A 23,888-nucleotide genomic window follows, 5' to 3' on the forward strand; every position below is an offset into this window, starting at 1 on the left:
TTATATTACTTTGGCATGTTATATTATTTACATTGGTTTATGATAAATCTATTTTAGACTCGTAATTGAATAAGCATGTTATTTTAACTGTTGTATATTATAACTGCTAGATTTAGGCTGAAGTCTCGGTTGCCCCCGAGCATTGGTTTTCTGCAGGTTTATGTGTTTATATGTTAATTGAAAGGCTAGCTACGGGTTTTGGTACTATATTACCCATACCCTAGCGCCGGTCTCGATTCATGAAAATGGGTCGTGAAAAACTTGGTATCAGAGCTTTGGTTTCAAACAATGGCCATTTGCTTGTTATGTGTTTACTCTATTAAGTATGGTTGTGTCTTAGGAACTACTGCGGATATAGGATTCTGTCATGTCTTTAAAAACGTCATCTTTTAATTTTAAAACATTCTGCCTACACCAATAGGATTGCGTTGAGTCAGTCATTATATGTTGATTTGATGCTGTTAAATGTTAATTTTATTTCACTTGGGTGAATAGTTTTTGCTGTTGATTTCTTGGGGAATCTTATATGTTGCTTGTTTTGTTCATACTTGGGTATGAAATATCTTTTATTTAAATTGTTGTTGTTCAATCTTAGGATATGGACAACGTTGTTCGTACTCATGCTCGTGCTGCGGCAGAGCAAGAAGCTGTGGCTGATGATGCGATTTCCATGGAAGTCGATCAGAACGTACCACCAGTTCCGGCCAATGTTGGACGTGGTCGAGGTGGAGGTGCTGGCAGAGGTAGAGGAGCTGGTGCCGGTAGAGGTAGAGGAACTGGTGCTGGTAGAGGTGGAGCTAGAGGACGTGGTGCAGCAGGTGTTTAGGCACCAGATGTGCAGCAGGCACCGAACATGCAAGCGTTTGACTTCACTACTTTCTTGGCTGGCGTTGTTGAGATGCAGAACAACCAGGCTCTTCTGCAGAATCAGTGTAACATTCTGGGTCAGTTAGCGCAGCAACAGCAACCTCAGGCTGGTGTTGTAGCTGGTATGGCTGGACTTGCTGGTGCCGGTCACATTCCGACGGACAGAGAGTTGGTGATGACCTACTTGAAGTTAAATCCGACTTCTTTTGATAGTACTGGGGATGCCCTTGATTTTTTGGAGGAATTTGAGTACAACAGTCAGAGGATTCAAGCTTCTGATCGTCAATCAGTGATGCTTGTGGAGATGTCGCTGAAGGGTCCAGCTAAGGACTAGTATCGCGATAACATCAGACCAGTTATGGATACTTTGTCTTGGGCTGATTTTGTGATCAGGTTCAGAGGTTACTATCTACTCTTCTTTGTTACTGAGAGTTTCAGAGAAAAGCTGCAAAATTTGAAGAAGGGGGATAGATCAGTGACATACAACACTACGGAGTTTGTACGTTTGGGGCGGTTTGCTACAGATCTTTAGGGTGATCAAGAGCGAGTGAACGACCGTTATATTAGGGGTTTAGGCTCGGAGTTTCTCCCTTTGCTGATAGGGACAAACATGGAGTTTGCCCGGTTAGTGGATAGTGCGCGACGGATGGAGAATTCGATGGTTCAGTTTGGGACGATCTCTGACCCTTTCCAGAATCAAAAGGGAAAGAGTGATCTTCCTAGTGGGGGGCAGCAGGCCCCAGTACAACATAGTAGTGGGAATTACTACAGTGGCTCTTCTCAGGCCAACAGGGGGAGTCGACGGACTCACAACAAAGGGAGGCATAGTGCCAGGAGTGCTCCGTACAGTTCCAGTAGCAGTGGGAGTAACCGTGGTTCAGGACGCGGGCACAATGGTGGATCGAACATTCTGTTCTGCCAGAATTGCAGACGCAGGCACTATGGTCAGTGTCAGTTAGCTCCTGGAGGTTGTTTTACTTGTGGCCAGCCGGGTCATTTTTCCAGGGAGTGTCCGATATCTGGGCAGCAGATGTCTAACTCCAGTGTGGCGCAGTCTTCTTATCAGCAGCAGAGACCTGCGTTTTCACAGTCTGTAGGGTACTCTCAACCTGCAGCATCTTTTGGTGCCCAGTGGGGCCGTGGTTCTGGTGGCAGAGGTTTTGGTGGCCGTGGAAACGGTGGAAGAGGTTCCAACGGTTATGGTACTGGGCAGAGTTCGCAGCAGCAGCCGCAGGGTCAGGCCAGAGTGTTTGCTCTTACTCCTCAGGATGCGCGTGCATCAAATGCCGTGGTGCAAGGTACCATTCCGATCTCTTTTACTGATGCTTTGGTGTTATTTGATGCGGGTGCAACCCATTCGTTTGTGTCTACTTGCTTTGCTGGTAAATTAGGTATTGCACCATCTGTTTTGAGTGAACCTCTAGCTGTGTCTACACCTATGTCTGAAGGTGTAGTAGTGGACGTTGTATATCCTTCTTGTCCAGTGGTTATTCAGGGTAGAGAATTATGTGCTGATTTGATTGTGCTTGACGTTCTTTCTTTTGATGTCATCTTGGGGATGGATTGGCTGTCGCGCCATTATGCTTCTATTGACTGTCGAGGGAAGTCAGTCGAGATCAGGATTCCAGGTGATCTACCTTTTTCCTTTCAGGGAGAAAAGGCGGAGACACCCAAGAATCTGATTTCCGCCATCAAGGCGAAGCGGATGTTAGGCAAGGGTTTCCAGGGTTTCCTTGCTATGGTTCGTGATTTGGAGGTTGATAGTGGTGATATGCATAGTGTTCCGATAGTGAATGAGTTCACTGATGTGTTTCCAGAGGAATTGCCTGGATTACCACCTGATCGTGATACTGAGTTTTGCATTGATGTGGTTTCTGGTACAGCTCCGATTTCGATACCGCCGTATCGGATGGCTCCTGCAGAGCTGAAGGAGTTGAAGGACCAGTTACAAGAGTTGCTGGATAGCGGGTTCATCAGACTGAGTACTTCTCCGTGGGGTGCTCCCGTTCTGTTTGTGAAAAAGAAAGACGGTTCCTTTCGACTGTGTATCGACTACAGACAGTTGAACAAGGCTACTGTCAAGAACAGATATCCTCTTCCTCGCATCGATGATTTGTTTGACCAGTTGCAGGGTGCGAAGTGTTTTTCCAAGATTGATTTGAGGTCTGGGTATCATCAGCTTCGGATCCGTGATGCAGATGTGCCTAAGACTGCTTTTCGGACTCGTTATGGACATTTTAAGTTTCTGGTTATGTCCTTTGGTCTGACGAACGCACCAGCAGCGTTTATGGATATGATGAACAGAGTGTTCAAGCCGTTTTTGGATCAATTTGTTATCGTCTTCATTGATGACATCTTGATCTATTCTCGGAGTGAGGAGGAGCATGCTTACCATTTGAGGACTATACTACAGACGTTGCGTGAGCATCAGTTGTATGCTAAGTTCTCAAAATGTGAGTTCTGGTTGGATCAGGTTACCTTCCTAGAACACGTAGTGTCGAAAGATGGGATCAAGGTTGATCCGAGGAAGATTGAGGCGGTTATGGATTGGCAGAGGCCGAGATCAGTTACCGAGATCAGAAGTTTTCTGGTTTTAGCTGGCTACTATCGTCGGTTCGTGCAAGATTTTTCCAGAATATCTGCACCGTTGACTAAACTGACACAGAAGGGTGTTAAGTTTGAGTGGACTGACAAGTGCGAGGCGAGCTTTGAGAAGCTCAAGGAGATTTTGACTACAGCTCCGGTTTTGGCATTGCCTTCTGGCATTGACGGTTTCACAGTATATTGTGATGCGTCTCGGATTGGTTTGGGTTGCGTTTTGATGCAACATGGGCATGTGATTGCCTATGCTTCTAGACAGTTGAAGAAGCATGAGGTGAATTACCCTACTCATGATTTAGAGTTGGCAACTGTGGTTTTTGCGCTAAAAATCTGGAGGCATTATTTGTATGGTGCTACTTGTGAGATTTTCACTGATCATAAGAGTCTGAAATATATCTTTGATTAGAGAGAATTGAACTTGAGACAGAGGAGGTGGTTAGAGTTGTTGAAAGACTACGACTGTACTATTCGGTACCATCCTGGTAAGGCTAATGTGGTAGCCGATGCGTTGAGTCGCAAGTCTTCGGGCAGCTTGGCTCATATTTCTGAGGTTGGGCGTAGGCCCATGGTTAGAGAGTGGCACAGTTTGATGGCTTCGGGCTATGGTTTTCAGTTGTCTCAGGCTGGTTGTTTGTTGGCACAGTTACAAGTGCAACCCGTTTTGATTGATCGGATCAAAGCTTTACAAGCTGAGGATCCACAATTGAAACGGATTATTGAGGAGATTCAGCAGGACGGAAATTCTGAGTTTACTTTTGTGGATAGTGTTCTGAGACATGGTTCGAGATTGTGTGTTCCGGATTCAGATGGTTTGAGGGACCAGATTCTGGAAGAAGCGCACAAGTCTGCTTATAGTGTTCATCCGGGTTCTACTAAGATGTACCATGATCTTAAGGGTACCTACTGGTGGAGCGGGATGAAGAAGGATGTCGCTGAGTATGTTTCTAAGTGTCTGACGTGCCAGCAGGTGAAGCTGGAGCATCAGAGACCTTTTGGCTATCTGCAGCCACTACCTATTCTAGAGTGGAAGTGGGAGCGGATTTCTATGGATTTTGTGGTTGGTTTACCACGTACTCGACAGGGGTATGATTCCATCTGGGTTATAGTTGACCGCATGACCAAGTCAGCTCATTTTCTTCCGATTAAGGTTTCGTATACTGCTTCGAGGTTGGCTCAGTTTTACATCGACAGGATTGTCAGTTTGCATGGTGTACCGGTTTCTATTATTTCAGACAGAGGTTCTGTGTTTACTTCGAGGTTCTGGAAAGCGTTACAGGAATCCTTGGGTTCTCGGTTGGATTTCAGTACAGCTTTTCATCCTCAGACTGACGGTCAGTCTGAGAGGACTATTCAGACGTTGGAGGATATGCTCAGGATGTGTGTTCTCGATTTTCAGGGTAGCTGGGATACTCATCTGCCGTTGATTGAGTTTTCTTACAACAACAGTTACCACGCGAGTATCGAGATGGCGCCGTATGAGGCTTTGTACGGGCGCAAGTGTAGATCTCCTATCTGTTGGGAGGAGGTTGGAGAGCGTAAACTCTCGGGAGCGGAGATTATTCAGATTACCTCAGAGAAGGTACCATTGATCAAACAGAGGTTAGAGACTGCTTTTAGTCGGCATAAGAGTTACGCTGATCCGATGAGAAAAGACATTGAGTTTCATGTTGGTGATTTCGTGTTTCTTCGGGTTTCGCCTATGAAAGGCGTGGTTCGTTTTGGTGTCAAGGGAAAGTTGGCACCAAGGTATATTGGTCCTTATGAGATTTCAGAGAGGATTGGGGCTGTGGCTTATCGTCTGGTTCTGCCGCCAGACATGTCGTTAGTACACCCTGTGTTTCATGTTTTTATGTTGAGAAAGTGCATTTCTGATCCTTCGCACGTGATTGTGCCTCAGAGTGTTGAGATTGACCAAGAGTTGTCCTATGAGGAACAGCCAGTTGAGATTGTTGATACGCAAGTGCGTAAATTGCGGAACAAGGAGATTCCGATGGTCAAAGTTCTCTGGCGAAATCATTCTATAGAGGAGTGTACTTGGGAGACTGAGTCGGATATGCGTAATCGCTATCCTTTTCTTTTTCCGTGAGGTATGATATCTTGATTTTCTGTGACTTTTATATATATTTTTTTACTTGTGTTACGTGCTACTCTGGTGTTAATTGTTTATCGTGTTAAATTCGAGGACGAATTTGTAATTAGTTGGGGAGAATGTAATATCCCGTAGAAAAACTTAATTGTTTCTCGATGAAATTCCGTAAATTATCCGAGTCGTTTTTGGCTGTGTAATAATAATAATAATAATAATAATAATAATAATAATAAATAATAATAATAATAAAATGGATAAAATATAGTATTATAATAAAAAAAAAATTCCATACACTCATTACCATTGGCCATGCACCTTATTTCCATGCAAAAAAAAAAAATTCAATTTCATTCTTTTGGCCCATGATTCATAAAGCCCATGCATATTCAGCCTTTTTATTCTTGTTGCACGCTGCACTCTTATTTTCATTCCTTTCCTTCTTTAATTCAAAACCTATATTATTAAATAAGCCCTAGCCAAACTTCATCAGCCAACAAACTCTCAGAACACTTCAATCATCCATTCGTTAACTTTGATTTGGTTTCGTTTTGAATTATGCTTCGTCACATCATCGGTTTGCGTCCTCCTCTTCAATCCTTAAGTCTGAAATCTTAATACGGTATGTGATCCTATTCGCTATAATCGCCGCCGTTACCTCGTCGTTTTTGCGTGTTATTTGGACTGTTTGTTTTTTTTTACTTATGATTTCTGTTAATTCGAATTTTGATTGTGTCTATGTGATTTTGGATTCTTCAAGATCAAGTCTCATGTTCTATTAGTTATTAGTCAATTTCTTGTTTGGATCAATCTAGTTGGTATTTTTTTTAGCTTCGTCGTTCCTTATTTTCGTAACTTCGTGGCTGCAGAGTTGTACTTGAGATTAGCTACTATTGTACTGTTAGTTACCATATTTGTTTGATTAAGATTAATTGGCTTTGATCTCATTAAGTGTATTTTAGTTATCGCTTCAGTTTATTGTTGTTGTTCTTATAATTAATAAGGTTTTTGATATTGGTTTGTTCTTGTGATTGGTTTGGTGTCTCGTCGGATTGAGTTTATAACATTAAACTATTAAGAGAAATTAATCTCTGGTTTCGCACTTTGCAATTGCCGGCAGTGGCAATTAGTTATGAATTCAAAAAAATAAATGTTGTGTTGGGTTACTAAGATTTTCATATGGTGGCCATTTTCCTTTTTCTTTTGGATTGTTTACTAAGTTTTATTATTATTATGGGAAATCAATGTATTAAATGCCATTGGATGAATTTCTTAAGGGTGTCAACCATTCATTAGTGTGGATAATTAAATATTCATTTATTAATTTATTATATGGGTATTTTTATTTAAATTATAAATTATAATTTATAATTTTGATTTAATGTGTGGGTTGGGTTAGACTTGGATCGCCTGACATTTGAGATTAGCCTGGCAGTTATCGGTAACTCGGCTAACCCAATTATTTTTACGATTTAAATAATTTATTATTTAAATAATATTTAAATAATATTTTGTGAAATGGATTTTAAAGCAATAATTCAATAGACTTATATTAATTGGACTTTACTACTTTTTGGGTATATTTGTGTTCCTTTGGATTGTTTATTCCCGACGTGTTATTTGTGCTATTCCTATGTGGTGTCTAGTACTCTCTAGAGTTAGGGTCTGTTTTAATAATTATTTTATTTGTCTAGACCCGTCTACTGATCGTGCTTCAGAGGCGAATCAGGATTAGTTGCTTGCCGGTATTCACGTGGATTAGCAAGCAGTGAGTTTGTGCTTACTATTTACCACTTTATTAAATAAATTGTTATTTTAATATTAAATATATATACTGTACGTATATTTCGAACTGTTTTTATATTATGGCTTCTAGTTGGAACATGCTACCTAATGGGGATCATTAGGACTGGGTGCGCACCGGTAATGATCTGGGAAAGGTAATTATGGTAATGTGGTAACTCGGTGTGAGCATAGCTCTCGGGACCAGGTAGAGTAACTCGGTGTAGCTCAACTCTCGGGACTCTGGTATAAGTGTGGTCAGTGGTCACTCGGTGTAGCTCAGCTCTCGGGACCAGACCTGTTGGATTACGTTTATTATTTAGAATTGTGGATTAGGGTTCCAACTATTATTCGTAATACCGTTATTAAATGTTTTAAATGGTTTTAAAGGTTTTCCACTTAATAAATGTAGATAGTGGTATAAACTAATCTCAGTATATCTGACACCGTTGTTTTCTCAATTTTCCCCAGGGTTATGATCTGAGAGAGTCTGGTGATCTCCGCATTTACTATTCCTCGGAGGTTCCATTTATTTTTGGTAAAATGTAAAACTGTTTTATTCTTAGACCGCAGTAGTAACTAGACGTCTTTATTATTATTAGACAATTTGTCGGATTGGTTCGACTGGTTATATTGCTTTGGCATGTTATATTATTTACATTGGTTTATGATAAATCTATTTTAGACTCGGAATTGAATAAGCATGTTATTTTAACTGTTGTATATTATAACTGCTAGATTTAGGCTGAAGTCTCGGTTGCCCCCGAGCATTGGTTTTCTGCAGGTTTATGTGTTTATATGTTAATTGAAAGGCTAGCTACGGGTTTTGGTACTACATTACCCATACCCTAGCGCCGGTCTCGATTCATGAAAATGGGTCGTGACATTTCTGTATCGGGTCTAGGCACAATTATGCTTTCAGAATCGTTAAACAAATAACTTTTAAAAGTTATAAACTTCGAGTTTTGTAAGTTCTCTAGACCTTTAAACTCTGTATCTGGAAAGTTCTTCAAATTCTACAACTTTGCATTCCTTCTTCACACTCTTTCTAAAACTTCGATCGGTCGAATCCTATAACATTTCTCACATTATCTGATGCTAAGCACACATATATATGACATCAAATCACCTTCATGTCAATTATATTCTATTCATAGGAGGTAATACTTCTCCTAGAAACTTCATTTCAAAAAGCATATCATGTATAACTGTCTCATCGAAACAACATATACGTATATATCTCGTATATACGTGTCACAAGAAACAAATAGGTATTTAACAAATCATTTTATCATGCTTATCACAAAGCACATCTTAACGGCTTGGATCAGACAAACCTCAACTCTATAGCTGCAGTAGTTCCTAGGTTACTTAACCGACAAACGCATCTTAGCAGAGGTAATTGGACCAACTGCTCTGATACCACAATTTTCACGACCAATTTATTGAGCCGAGACTGGCGCTAGGGAATGGGAGTGGTAGCTCCGAAACCCGTAGCAAGCCTGAAACCAGTAATAATTTTTCGCAAATAAAAGTATAATATATAATATATATTAAAACATTTTCGAAAATACTCTTTTAAATAATATACGTATAGATATTAAAGTATCATACCAGAGTTTACAATATAAAATACCATTTGAAGTTAAAGCGTCTATCTAATACTGACAACTACTGACTACTGCAGCTCTGGGAACTCATACTTGTGCAAGTACAATGACTTATGGCACAATGGAGATGGCTTGTCTGATCCGACTTCTAATACCAGCAAACATCAGAGTGAGGGGTAAGTATTTGGGAAAATACTGAGTGAGTATGCAAATTACTCATGGTATTATCAAAATATAGCATCACATGCTTTATACGTATGTAAATTATGATATAAGTGAATAACAAACATTTTTCATTTAAGCCAAACGTTTACAAACGTTACGAAACAAAAACAAGCGTTTCACCTTTTTAACAATATAAGCCAAACGTTTACAAACGTAACGACACAAATCCAAGCGTTTCACCTTTTTAGCACTTTAAGCCAAACGTTACGAAGCAAATCCAAGCGTTTCACCTTTTTAGCGATTTAAGCCAAACGTTTACAAACGGTACGAAACTGATCCAACCATTTTCCCTTTTTAGCTATTTAACTCAAACGTTTACAAACGGTACGAAACAAATCCAAACGTTTCACCTTTTTAGCGAATTAAGCAAAACGTTTACAAACGATACGAAACAAATCCAAATATTTCACATTTTTAGCAATCAAGCGAAATGTTTACAAACGTTACGAAAAAAATCCAAACATTTCACATTTTTAGCAGTGTAAGCCAAACGTTTACAAACGTTACAAAACAAATCTAAACATTTCACTTTTTTAGCAATGTAAGCCAAACGTTTACCAAGGTTTCGAAACAAATCCATTTGTTTCACCTTTTTAGCGATTTAAGCCAAACCTTTACAAACTTTACGAAACAAATACAAACGTTTCACATTTTTAGAGATTTAAGCCGAACGTTTACAAACGTTACGAAAAAAACCAAACTTTTAAAACGTTACGAAACGAATCAAAACTTTTCACCTTTTTAGCAATTTAAGCCAAACGTTTATAAACGTTATGAAAGAAAACCAAACGCTTAAAATGTTACGAAACAAATCCAAACGTTTCACATTTTTAGCGATTTAAGCCAAACCATTACAAACGTTATGAAACAAAACTAAGCATTTCACCTTTTTAGCAATTTAAACTAAAGGTTTACAAACGTTATGTAACAAATCCAAGCGTTTCCCCCTTTTTAGCAATATAAGCCAAACGTTTTGCATTTATACCGATTTAAGCCAAAACGTTTACAAACGTTACGAAACAAATCCAAACGTTTCACCTTTTTAGCGATATAAGCCAAACGTATACAAACGTTACGAAAGAAACAAAACGTTTAAAACGTTACGAAACAAATCCAAACGTTTCACATTTTTAGCGATTTAAGCCAAACCATTACAAACGTTTCAAAACAAAACTAAGCATTTCAGCTTTTTAGCAATTTAAGCTAAAGGTTTACAAACGTTACGAAACAAAAACCAAGCGTTTCACCTTTTTAGCAATTTAAGCCAAACGATTACAAATGTTACGAAACAAATCCAAACGTTTCACATTTTTAGTAATTTAAGCCAAACGTTTACAAACGCTACGAAACAAAAACCAAGCATTTCACCTTTTTAGCAATATAAGCCAAACATTTACAAACATAACGACACAAATCCAAGCGTTTCACCTTTTTAGCAATTTAAGCCAAATGTTTACAAACATTACGAAAAAAATCTAAGCGTTTCACCTTTTTAGCGATTTAAGCTAAACATTTACAAACGGTACGAAACAAATCCAAACATTTCACCTTTTTAGCGATTTAAGCCAAACGTTTACAAACGGTACGAATCAAATCCAAACATTTCACTTTTTTAGCGAATTAAGCAAAACATGATACGAAACAAATTCAAACATTTCACATTTTTAGCGATTTAAGCCAAATGTTTACAGATGATACGAAAAAAATCCAAACATTTCACATTTTTAGCAATGTAAGCCAAACGTTTACAAACGTTACAAAACAAATCTAAACGTTTCACCTTATTAGCAATGTAAGCCAAACATTTACAAACATTACGAAATAAATCCAAGCATTTCACCTTCTTAGCAATTTAAGCCAAACGTTTAGAAACGTTACGAAACCTTTTTAGCGATTTAAGACAAACGTTTACAAATGTTACGAAAGATATTCAAACATTTCTCCTTTTTAGCGATTAAAGCCAAACGTTTACAAATGTTACGAAAAAAATCCAAATGTTTCTCCTTTTTAGCGATTTAAGCCAAACATTTACAAAGGTTATGAAACAAATCCAAATGTTTCACCTTTTAACAATTTAAGCCAAACGTTTATAAACGTTACGAAACAAATCCAAGAGTTTCACCTTTTTAGCAATTTAAGCCAAACGTTTACAAACATTACGAAACAAATCCAAGCGTTTCACCTTTTTTGCAATTTAAGCCAAACGTTTACAAACGTTATGAAACAAATCTAAACGTTTCATCTTATTAGCTATTTAAGCCGAACATTTACAAACGTTAAGAAAAAAACCACACGTTTCACCTTTTTAGCTATTTTAGCCAAAAGTTTACAAACTTTAAGAAACAAATTCAAACGTTTCCCCATTTTAGCGATTTAAGCCAAACGTTTACAAACGTTACTAAACAAATCCAACGTTTCACGTTTACGATATGTTACGAAACAAATCCAAATGTTTCGCCTCTTTAGCAATTTAAGCCAAACGTTTACAAATGCTATGAAACAAATCCAAACGTTTCACCTTTTTAAATATTTAAACCAAACGTTTATAAACATTACAAAACAAAACCAAACGTTTAAAATATTACGAAATGAATCCAAACGTTTTCCATTTTTAGCAATTTAAGCCAAACATTTACAAACGTTACGAAACAAATCCAAATTTACAAACGTTACAAAACAAATTCAAATGTTTCCCCATTTTAGCGATTAAAGCCAAATATTTAAAACATCACGAAACAAATCCAAACGTTTCACCTTTTTAGCAATTTAAGCCAAACATTTACAAAATGTTACGGAACAAATCCAAACATTTTGCCTTTTTAGCAATTTAAGCCAAACGTTTACAAACGTTATGAAACAAATCCAAACGTTTCCACTTTTTAGAGATTTAAGCCAAATGATTACAAAAGTTACGAAAAAAAACAAACGTTTAAAACATTACAAAGCAAATCCAAACGATTCACATTTTTAGCGATTTTGTCACGACCCATTTTTATGAATCATGACCGGCGCTAGGGTATGGGTATGGTTGTACCAAAACCGTAGCAAGCCTTGCAGATAACAGTTAAATATCATAAACAGCTATGTACCTGCAGAAAACCAAATGCTCAGGGGCAACTGAGACATCATCCTAGTCTAGCAGTACATATAAACAACATATAATTTAAGTATGCTTATCTCAAGAAGAACCTCCAACAGTGTGGCAATATATAAAATACCATAAACACTGTAATCATGCTAGAGCAATTAAAGTAACAGTTGGACCATTCCAACAACCAATAGTCTAAAACGATAAGTATAAGACTAAGACATAAATACTACTACTGCGGTCTAAGAGTTTAAAACAGTTCGACTCTTTATTCTGAAATAAAATGAAGAACCTCCGAGAATGAAGAAACGGAGATCGACCAATGCTCAAATCATAAACCTGGAAAATTTGGAAAAACAGCAGGGTCAGATTTACTGAGTAGAGTTTATATAACCATTTGCATTTATTAAGTTGAAAAACCTTTAAAACATTTAATAAAACATTTATTCATTATGGATTATCAATGAAACCCTAAACCATAATTCTAAATCCATTGTCGTGTCGGTGAGACGTATCTCAATAACCAATCCCCGACTAACACTTAATAAATAGTGAGCCCAGGAGACGTATCTTCCACCGGTACCCTCACTAAGGTGAGACGTATCTCAAACCTACCTCGATACCATAATCATTACCGGTGTGCACGCTGTCCCGATGATGCCCATCGAGTAGCACGTTCCAAATCAAATCCACAATGCCGAAAAACAGTTCAAAAGCTGCTTATACATACATATATATATATATATATATATATATATATATATATATATATATATATATATATATAATGTAATAATTGATTAATAAAGAGGTAAATAGAAATATAAACTTACTACTTGCTATTCCACGTGAAAATCCGAGCAAGCAACCTAACTCTGGTTCGCCTCTGAAGTATGAACAGTCGACGGGTCTAGACAAGGTATAAAATAATTATTAAAAATAGACCCTAACTCTAGAGAGTACTAGACACCACACAGAACTAGCACAGACTACCACGGTAAAACATTCCAGAACAACCAATAGGTAATAACGCCCAATTAATACGAGTCTATTGAGTTCTTGCTTTAAAATCCGTTTCATAAATATTAATTAATAATCTTTAAATAATAATCAATTTCCAAATAGTGGGTTAGCCGAGTTACCGATAACTACCAAGCTAACCTCACTCGTCGGGTGACCTAAGTCTAACCCGACTCAAAACGTTTATCAAATATAAACCTGAATTTATATTTATAAAATAAGTTGATAAAATAATAAACCATTAAAACAAAACTCAATTACTTCAATTTCAAGTAACCCAAGTTACAAACCAAAAATTTAATCAAATAAGTTTTAAAAAAACATTTAAGGGCTAAACTGTAATCTAGCCAATTTTGATATTTAAACCCAATTATAATTATCCGAGTAAATATATTAATTCAGGTTATAAATTACTTATAGTTTCAAATTATAATAATGAAAAAAACAAAACGATATACGAAATCCTTGTTTTAAAATGGGTATGTAAAAGAAAATTATAATCTTAGATTAATTACAATTAATTAGTAAAAGAAAATAAGAAATCTGAACCCAACAATTTGAAACATAATTGTTACTGCCGTAATGTTATAACCTAAGCAACATACTAACACTAACCAATTGCAGTAGCCATTAACCCAATCCAACATTTATGCATAAAATACAAAAATAGAAACCAAACAATCCAAGTATAAGGACTAATATGAGATGGCGGGAAAAACATAAAGCCAAGAGTGAATTTGAAATCATGAAACCCAAAGCATCATAAATCCAAATCATATTACTGATAAGCAAGAATAAGGGTTGGCAACAGCATCAACGAACAAAACCAAGTCAAGAAGTTCATGAAACATCGACCTAACGAGGCCGAACCACAGGCTAAACAAAAAAAAGATCCACACTGATCTTAAGAACATAAGAGAAACTACTCAAAGCTTCACAACACGGCAGCAACAAACAGTAAAGTAACGGCAGTAACAAAAAGAACGACGAACCGTAGCGGCTATAACACAACATAGATTCACGTACCGTTTTCGATTCCGAAGCGTTAGGATAAACGAGATTGATAAATCAATATTAACCGTCGAAAGACTCAGATTTAAGCTATCATAAAAAGGGATATGAGTTATGACACGGTGTTACGATATCGCTTCGAAACAAAGAAAAAGAGATGAGGTTACTTACCGGATTGAACGAATGGAACGATAAATGATTGACTCAGATGGGTTTATAGTGTTTGACCGTTAGGTTTATTTGTTAAATAAATTATTGATTAGGGTTAAATAGAAGGAATAAATATATAAATATTTGGTTAGAAATAAGAGATAAAAATATTGCAGCAATTGCCTTATAATTTGAAGAACAATGAGCATGGAGAAATAATAAATGGGTTGTGCATGAATTTACATGGCCCAAAAAATTAAAGAATGGCCACTTAATGTGGGAACAAATATCATTAATTAAGAATGGGCCAAAAATGCATGGCCTAACATTATGCATGGCTTATACATGGATTATGCATGGGCTTTGCATAATTCATTAGTTTAAATAGCAAATTGAATGACCAACTAAAATAATGCATGGGCCTAATTAATAAAACAAACTAAATACGAATCAAACCACGTCCGAATCAAATTACGATTCAAATAAAATTAAATAAAAATATTTAATAATAATAAATTACCTAAAGTTCGACAGAATGCAGAAATAATAATTTAAAAAAAATACGGTATATTACATTCTCCCCAACTTATTAAAAATTCGTCCTCGAATTTAAAACAAAACGACTAACGTAATACACAACATAAAATTACATAAAAGACACACATAACCAACGTAAAACTCACGAACCAGATACCCAAGGTAACCAAGGACAACAATAATAATAATTTTGCATAACGAACTCTGTCTCTTAAGTGTTAGTGATATGCACTAGGTCAATCATGTTTAACCATGTTTTGACTTTATCATTTTATTATTTATTGATTGGCAGTTTTTATCATTTTATATTAATGATTAAAATACTTGAATGGTTAATTCTTTCTAAGGTCATCGAGTATGTGACTTGATAGTAGAACCCTTAGTTTTAATAAAAGAATTATATACCATCTATCCCTAGTCTTAATAGAACATTGAGACTAGTATGATGTTGACTGATGATTATGAAATAAGGCACTGGATGACCCACTGTGAGAATACTACATAGATCACTGTCATAAGTAATTCTCATTACAGTTCTATTAGTATAATCCTTTGACCTTGAAATCATCATGGATTTCTACATACCTATTTCATATTTTGATACAGTCTTACATTATCTTTAACAGGATAATGGAATAGATTGTCATTGGATATGAAAGTAACTATGTGAGAAATGTGAGTGACTGAGAAGGAATTTGTCCCTCATTTATTTGAGTAAGATATCTATGGGCCCCTTGAAAAAGATAGACTGAAGAAAATGCATGACCATGCTAATTGATAAGAAGTTATCATTTTCAGTCTACTTAGAGTCAAGAAACTAATGATTGAATGTTATAAGGATGACATAACTATGCCTTATATTCAATCTGGATATCGAGAGACAAAGGGATTAAAATATTATTGTAAATGGTTAAATCGGATTATCGATATTCATATAACTTGGGTAGTCATAATGTCTTGCTAGAGGCCACTTATGACTTGTGGGCTGAAATAGGGATTTCGAGCCTACTGCCAACGTTATATGAACCTACAGGGTCGCACACTAAGAACAGGCCCAAAACAGTTATGGGTTGTACAAGCCCAATGTGATTAAGTGATTATATATATATATATATATATATATATATATATATATATATATATATATATATATATATATATATATAATTCGTAATATATATATATATAATTCGTAATATATATATATAATTAATAAATATATATATTAATTCGAAATTTAAGGATAAGTGTTTTCCTTAATTTATTATTTTTTGGAAGATAATAAATATAGTAATTAATATATATGGATAATTATCAAAAAGAAGTTTTTGATAAACATAAACTTGTAGAATTGCAATGAGATTGAAATTCGAATTTGTCTCAAACCCTAGTGTTATTTATCACTATAAATACTCATTAAGCAGTTGGTTTGAGGATCACGAAATTCATTATTCACTAAATCACTAAAATTCGAAATTGCTTGTGAAGCAATAGTGCTAGCACACAAGCACTAGTTTTGGCTGAGGTCTGTTCGTGTGGATACTCGTAGAGGACGCGTTCTTTTGGAGGCGTTTCTGATCCGAGGCCAGGTATCACCAAAGTGAACCACCTCCTTCCTTCCTACATTGCTGTTGAATTCGACATACAAGTAAGTAATTATTCTGTTAATTCGAATTACATGGATCTTGGTTTGGGTTTTTAGATAAATTTTTGAAATTCCGCTGCGTTATGAACCTATAAAACCCAACATTAAGAACATTCCTCAACCAATTAACCAATAAAACAAAACTATACAGCAGTTAAGCCCTATCGAGTTCCATTTGAAAACATAATCCGAAAACCTTTTCAAACCATTTGGTAAAACAACTCAAAAGAAAACAAAATGGTAATTAGCCGAGTCAACCAAGACTTCGAAGCTTAAATCACGTGTCGGGCGACCCAAGTCAAACCCGAACCAAAGAAACCCAATATAAACCAATGTTTAAAATCTGCAAATTCATTTGATAAAACAACAGGAAGTTTGAAAAGCAACGGAACTCAACATTACTTAACTAGTCAACAGTTAGCAACACGCACCTAGAGTGTTGGATAAAATCCAAAATAACAAACATGATAAAAATCACACCACAAGCCACAACATAGGAATTCCGTACTTAATGACTTAAGCACTTGCATAAGCAGAACTCAACAGGTTGTTCCTCGAACAAAACACTATACTACAACTCATACCCTAAACAATTTCAGATGGTCACAAAAAGTATCAACACTAACTTTCACTTGACATAAACGATATCGCTATATCTAGGTGAAATCAAACGAGGAAAACAAGCTCTCCTACAAAAATTTGATTGAAAAGCTTAAGATAATCTAGAACGAAGCCTCAAATCTCTTGCAATGATAACTCCAAACAAAATTTCCACTCGGGAAGGTCAACACAAGACGAAACATGCCGAAAACATATGGGGTCTTACATTCTCCCCAACCTGTGAAAAAAAGTCGACCTCGAATTTTAAGTCTGAAACTGACTCGCAGTTTAAACGGTCACAACACGCTTATGTGCAAAATTCTAATTCTAACAACTTAGTGCCTCAACGATCACTCGATCACCATAATGTGAATAATCAACAATTATCTTATTGAGAGCCACAAATACTCTTTAACAAGTTGGCTTCCAAAACTAACTAAAATCTTCATGATTACTAACTCCACATTATCAAAGTGCAAGAACAAGCCCTAAGCTCAATTATAGTTCTTACAATTCCAAACTCTATCGTTTCATATAGGGTATTGAAAACACAAGCTGATAAAATCTTGCGTTCTACAACATCTACTCACTTATCCACTTATAGCTAGTTCGACACCCAAAGCAATAGATAACAATACTCCATAACAACTACATAATATTTTGGCGAAAAACAACCACTATTTGAATCATTTGGTCCAACGATCAACACCAATTTTGATAATACCATTAACTTCGTGAATCATAAACACAAAACTCTAACCGTCATTCAAAAAAATATGTAAACTTAACTCATGATAACAGAATCTCCAGATTATCAATAAAATCTCAATCTTAGTTATTCCTCCAACCATTCAAAAATAAAATAGTTCGTAATCATCTAAGTATCTAATGATTAACTTACATTCTAACTATGTCTCACAGACTTAACTTTATTTCATACAAAAAGATTTTAATATTCGAACAAAACTCTCAACAATTAAATCCTCAATCTACAGTGTCGACCAACTAACTTTGTTGTCGAAACTCACCAAACACAATCATCAATTTTCAATTTTTCTTTCTCAACTAGTTCATATACCAAAATCATAAATTCTCAAAATTATTCAATCGATGGATGTCTATAACCTCGTATACAACAAGAAATCACTACGACCACTTTACCCGACCGGATTGTTAGTTATGCTCAAAACCAACCCATGAAAGTATAAAATTTTCAAATACGCAGAACATTTTATATTCAAAATTTTTCACCTCTCTTTTAAAAGACTTAACATTTTACACCTTCTTTTTATATATCAAAATCGAAGTACATTTACCGTTGGAAAACCATCAATTTTGTAAACCCCTGAAAATTTTCAAAATATTTGCATTTTTAAATTCGCAGATTCCCCTTACTTTTAAATAAGTTTGCAATTTGTGAAACTGTTCAACTGATAAAACTTATGTGATCTGTAAATCAAACTTGTTAAATAATTTATCCTTTCTCATAAATAATCAAACTGTGGAAAAGTCCTCCTTATTCAAAATACACATTAAATTTTTTAAAATATCCAAAATTTAAATCGCTCTTAAGTCTTACTCTCAAACAAAAACACAATTTGAAGAATCGTTCAACTGAAAAATTAATTATTCCTTTTGAATCAAATTTGACAAAATTGCTTTCTTTTCACCCGGACGTAAAATTTAGCAATCTGTTTGTTTACGAAAACACCTTTATATTAATATACCGAAATATTTGAATAAGAAACTTACTTTTTAAAATTCCAGTGTAAAAAAAAACATACATGGAGCATAACCAAATCCCTTAATCTAACAACCCTCTAATCAAAATCGTAAATTTTCCACGAACTTTTTCTAATCTACATATAACTATATGCCGCACTTAACACAACTAAATTCTCGCACGCAACCTTAAAATGTTCCTTCAATTCCATACTTACAATCTACCAAATCATACGATACCACCAAAACAAATCAAAACGATATCTCCACTAAAACTCATAAACATAAAGTAATATCCAATAAAATTCCAAATAAACTGAAACTTAATTCAGAGAAAACAACTGATCACATACATTTCTACAAAACTTACCACCAGTTGCCGCATCACACCGAAGCAACTTAATGAAAACACCAGCGTATTAAATACACCGATTTATCATCTCGGGTCAGGATTTCCAATATCCTTTTCCAGGGTAATCAGAAACACCAACCGTTCCAAAGAAATAATTCCCTCAACTTTCTCGATATCGAAATCCAAAGATTTCGACCCACAAACAAAACACCAAATCTATCGAAACTAAAAATGAAGACAAAGGCAACTGGGTCTAAACAAAGATCTTACTCACAAATTAAGACCATACAACAAGGTAAGCCATCCATGACCACGTGAAGTAATTCATTTCACGTGTTACTCTGAACGAAGAGACAAAATAAAAACAATCAAAATAGTTCAACCAAACATGACATTCAGCAATATCAGCCCAACATACTTAAAAGACCAAAATAAAAACATGTTACAACAAGCTTGAATTTTCGTATCAAAATCAACTTGTAATTATATCATCTTAGAAGAGTGAACTTCAAAATTCATTTTGAAATTTAAATTCAATCATAAAACTTTTCAAGTCCAAGTTTGAGCCTCAAGTTTTTTTTTTAAAAAATTCATTTTCCGAAAAGACCTCCTTTACAAGTTAATTGCTTTAAAAGTACCTAAGTATCTTAATTCGTAAAACCATCGAGTTAGCCGAGTCATTACAACTTCCGAGCTCAACTACTAAATTTGGGTAACCCAAGTCAAACCCAATACAACTGTTTATAAAAACGTATTCTAAATATTTGTAAATTCGAAAAATGCACTTAAAACAAAATATTAATTTTTTTTAAAATAGGAAGTTTGATGTCACCGAAATAGTAACATAGGACTCATCACTTAAGTGAGGAAACAATTAATCTTTAACAAACTTTTAGAAAATACATACTTCGGCCATAACCAGGAAATCGAGTATCAAACCAATGACACGAAAGCGTAAACAAACCACAGCTTGGTAAAATTACAAAAGTAATATTAATTCTTTAAATCAAAATAATTTTATTACAAAAATCACTCTTTTCGAATCATTAGTCAAAGTAAGTATTGAATATGAGAAAAAATATTTTACTGGCAACGTAATGAAAATCACCTTTCAGGGTATCATGCTCAGACTACTCATCCGACTTATATGTCAAAATACTAGTTAGACCAAAAATAATTTTTCTTAAAGAATTACAAAACCAATACGTGGTCAGCAACGTAAAGTCACAAAACGTTATACAAGATTTTATGATAAAAAATCATTTAAACCAGAAACAAGATCCAACCCTAATGAAATATTATTTTAAATAATCCATGTTTTCGGCCAATGCCAAATCTACTCACCAAATAATCCAACGTTATTTAAATCATTAAACGCAACTAAGTCAAAAATTATCTTACAGGTAAAATGCAACATCAACAAGATAAGGTTAACAACATCATACCCAAGTATGAATTTAAACAAAATACCAATATAAGATTTCCCGAGAAATCAAAAGTAACAATAATCACCCAGGTGAAACAACAACAATTTAAAATATTAGCATCCAAATCAACATAATACAACTGACTCGACGCAATCCTATTGTTGTAGGCAGAAGGTTTTAAAAATCAAATGATGACGTTTCAAAAGACAAGACTTGAATCCTAATTCCGCAGTAGTTCCTAAGACACAACGATAACTTATCATGTCAAAACAATAAACACATAACATGCAAAAGGCCTTGGTTTGAAACCAAAGCTCTCATACCAACTTTGTCACGACCCATTTTTATGAATCATGACCGGCGCTAGGGTATGGGTATGGTTGTACCAAAACCCGTAGCAAGCCTTGCAGATAACAGTTAAATATCATAAACAGCTATGTACCTGCAGAAAACCAAATGCTCGGGGGCAACCGAGACTTCAACCTAGTCTAGCAGTACATATAAACAACATATAATTTAAGTATGCTTATCTCAAGAAGAACCTCCAACAGTGTGGCAATATATTAAATGTCATAAACACTGTAATCATGCTAGAGCAATTAAAGTAACAGTTGGACCATTCCAACAACCAATAGTCTAAAACGATAAGTATAACTAAGACATAAATAAACTAATACTACTACTGCGGTCTAAGAGTTTAAAACAGTTCGACTCTTTATTCTGAAATAAAATGAAGAACCTCCGAGAATGAAGAAACGGAGATCGACCAATGCTCAAATCATAAACCTGGAAAATTTGGAAAAACAGCAGGCTCAGATTTACTGAGTAGAGTTTATATAACCATTTACATTTATTAAGTTGAAAAACCTTTAAAACGTTTAAAAAAACATTTGTTCATTATGGATTATCAATGAAACCCTAAACCACAATTCTAAATCTATTGTCGTGTCGGTGAAACGTATCTCAATAACCAATCCCCGACTAACACTTAATAAATAGTGAGCCCAGGAGACGTATCTTCCACCGGTACCCTCACTAAGGTGAGACATATCTCAAACCTACCTCAATACCATAATCATTACCGGTGCGCACGCAGTCCCCATGATGCCCATCGAGTAGCACGTTCCAAATCAAATCCACAATGCCGAAAAATAGTTCAAAAGCTGCTTATACATATATATATACACAAAATATAATAATTGCTTAATAAAGAGGTAAATAGAGATATAAACTCACTACTTCCTATTCCACGTGAAAATCCGAGCAAGCAATCTAACTCTGGTTCGCCTCCGAAGTATGAACAATCGACGGGTTTATATCTCTAAAACATTCCAGAACAACCGATAGGTAATAACGCCCAATTAATACGAGTCTATTGAGTTCTTGCTTTAAAATCCGTTTCATAAATATTAATTAATAATCTTTAAATAATAATCAATTTCCAAATAGTGGATTAGCCGAGACAGATGATACAATTTATTGGAAATCGAATAATGGAAAATTTACTGTTAGTAGTTTGTCTAATCTGCTTCGTTCAGGTAAAACTTCTAGCTCAGGGAATCGTCTTCCTGAAGTAACTGTGACTGATGGGCAGTGGCAGTCAATGATGACAGCTACTGGTCGGCTTGCTGAGAGACCCTTGCTGCGTATGAATGGGGTGTTGGTGGGAGGAAGTACCGAAGTCTCAGAAGCTTTGGTTGTGGATCGTTCGTTTAAATTCAAAAGAATTTGGAATGCTGTTGTTCCTCCTCGCGTGAAATTCTTTATCTGGACTTCGTTTCATAACCGAGTTCCCACACTTCAGTTTCTTTCTCAAAGGAAAATTGTGCCGGTTGATGCAGGTTGTATTGTTTGTGGAATGGAAGAATCTCAGTCACATTTGTTTCTTCATTGTGAGTTTGCTAGTGCAGTTTGGTACAAAGTGCTTCGGAAGGTTGGTCTGAGTTGGGTTATTCCTAAGGAATTTGATGATTTCCTTCTCCATTGGATTCATCTCATTCCACATGGAAAATATGCTAATCTTTGGCAATCTCTTTGGTTTTTTCTTATCTGGGAAATTTGGAAGGCTCGTAACATGAAGATTTTTCAGCAGAAGCAAACATCTTAGGAGGATATAGTTCAGAGTAGTTTCTTACAGGCTGTTTTTTCCTATAAATGTTATAACTCTGATTTTTGTTACTCGGGTATAGATTTTTTAAGGAGTCCCGATTGTATTCTTTTCTCCTGATTCAAAGTCATAGCCTTTAGTAGCATTTTATGCTGCTTATGTGCGTAAGCTTTGAGTTAGGGGGCTGCCACTTCTCGTGGCTTTTTTAATATAATATTATTCATTAAAAAAAACTACCAAGCTAACCTCACACGTCGGGTGACCCAAGTCTAACCCGACTCAAAACGTTTATCAATTATAAACCGAAGTTTATATTTTTAAAATAAGTTGATAAAATAATAAACAATTAAAACAAAACTCAATAACTTCAATTCCAAGTAACCCGAGTTACAAACCAAAAATTTAATCAAATAAGTTTTTAAAAAAACATTTAAGGGCAAAACTGTAATTTAGCCAATTTTGATATTTAAACCCAATTATAATTATTCGAGTAATTATATTAATTCAGGTTATAAATTACTTATAGTTTCAAATTATAATAATGAAAAAAACAACGATATACGAAATCCTTGTTTTAAAATGGGTATGTAAAAGAAGATTATAATCTTAGAGTAATTACAATTAATTAGTAAAAGTGTCACGATCCAAACTCAGGGCCGAGACCGGCGCTAGGGAATTGGAGTGGTTGCTCCGAAACCCGTAGCAAGCCTAAAATCGTAAAATAATTTTTTCGCGAATCATATATGTCATGCATGACAGACTATAACACGTGTCATGCTAAACATATGCCGGGCATACATATCCTCTAGCAATCTCAAATATCAAAAAGCAGCAAGCATAAAACATATATACTTTAAAGCATTAAAGTTATATTTACAGAAAACTATACATTACAAGCTGACTTGCAAAATACATATCTACTGCAGCTCTAAGAGTAAAGTACTGTTTCTTTACATACTCAAAAATACAGACTTCTGGAAGTAGGATAGAAGTCCGTTGCTTCAAAGCGTCTTTATCCTGAAAGGAAATCTGTGAGGGGGGTCATGTATATTGGGATA

General features: G+C 35.5%; 1 protein-coding gene across 1 annotated transcript; it reads left to right on the plus strand.

The window, feature by feature from the left end:
• The first annotated feature begins 19,527 nt into the window (after positions 1 to 19,527).
• On the plus strand, positions 19,528 to 22,830 carry LOC130015260 (uncharacterized). The gene is made up of 2 exons (XM_056105038.1): positions 19,528 to 19,591; positions 22,262 to 22,830. Exons 1-2 carry the CDS (start codon positions 19,528 to 19,530, stop codon positions 22,828 to 22,830), a joined length of 633 nt encoding a protein of 210 aa, XP_055961013.1.
• The last annotated feature ends 1,058 nt before the right edge of the window (positions 22,831 to 23,888 follow it).

This window comes from Mercurialis annua, linkage group LG3, assembly GCF_937616625.2.
Source record: "Mercurialis annua linkage group LG3, ddMerAnnu1.2, whole genome shotgun sequence".
Lineage (NCBI taxonomy): Eukaryota > Viridiplantae > Streptophyta > Magnoliopsida > Malpighiales > Euphorbiaceae > Mercurialis > Mercurialis annua.

What these genes read in the sequence shown, in the direction of transcription:
- LOC130015260 (XM_056105038.1), top strand. Translation starts at nt 19,528, where the DNA reads ATGAAGACAAAGGCAACTGGGTCTAAACAAAGATCTTACTCACAAATT. An exon ending in AATTAAGACCATACAACAAG is followed by an intron (nt 19,592 to 22,261) that starts GTAAGCCATCCA and finishes TGCTTCGTTCAG; the next exon opens with GTAAAACTTCTAGCTCAGGG.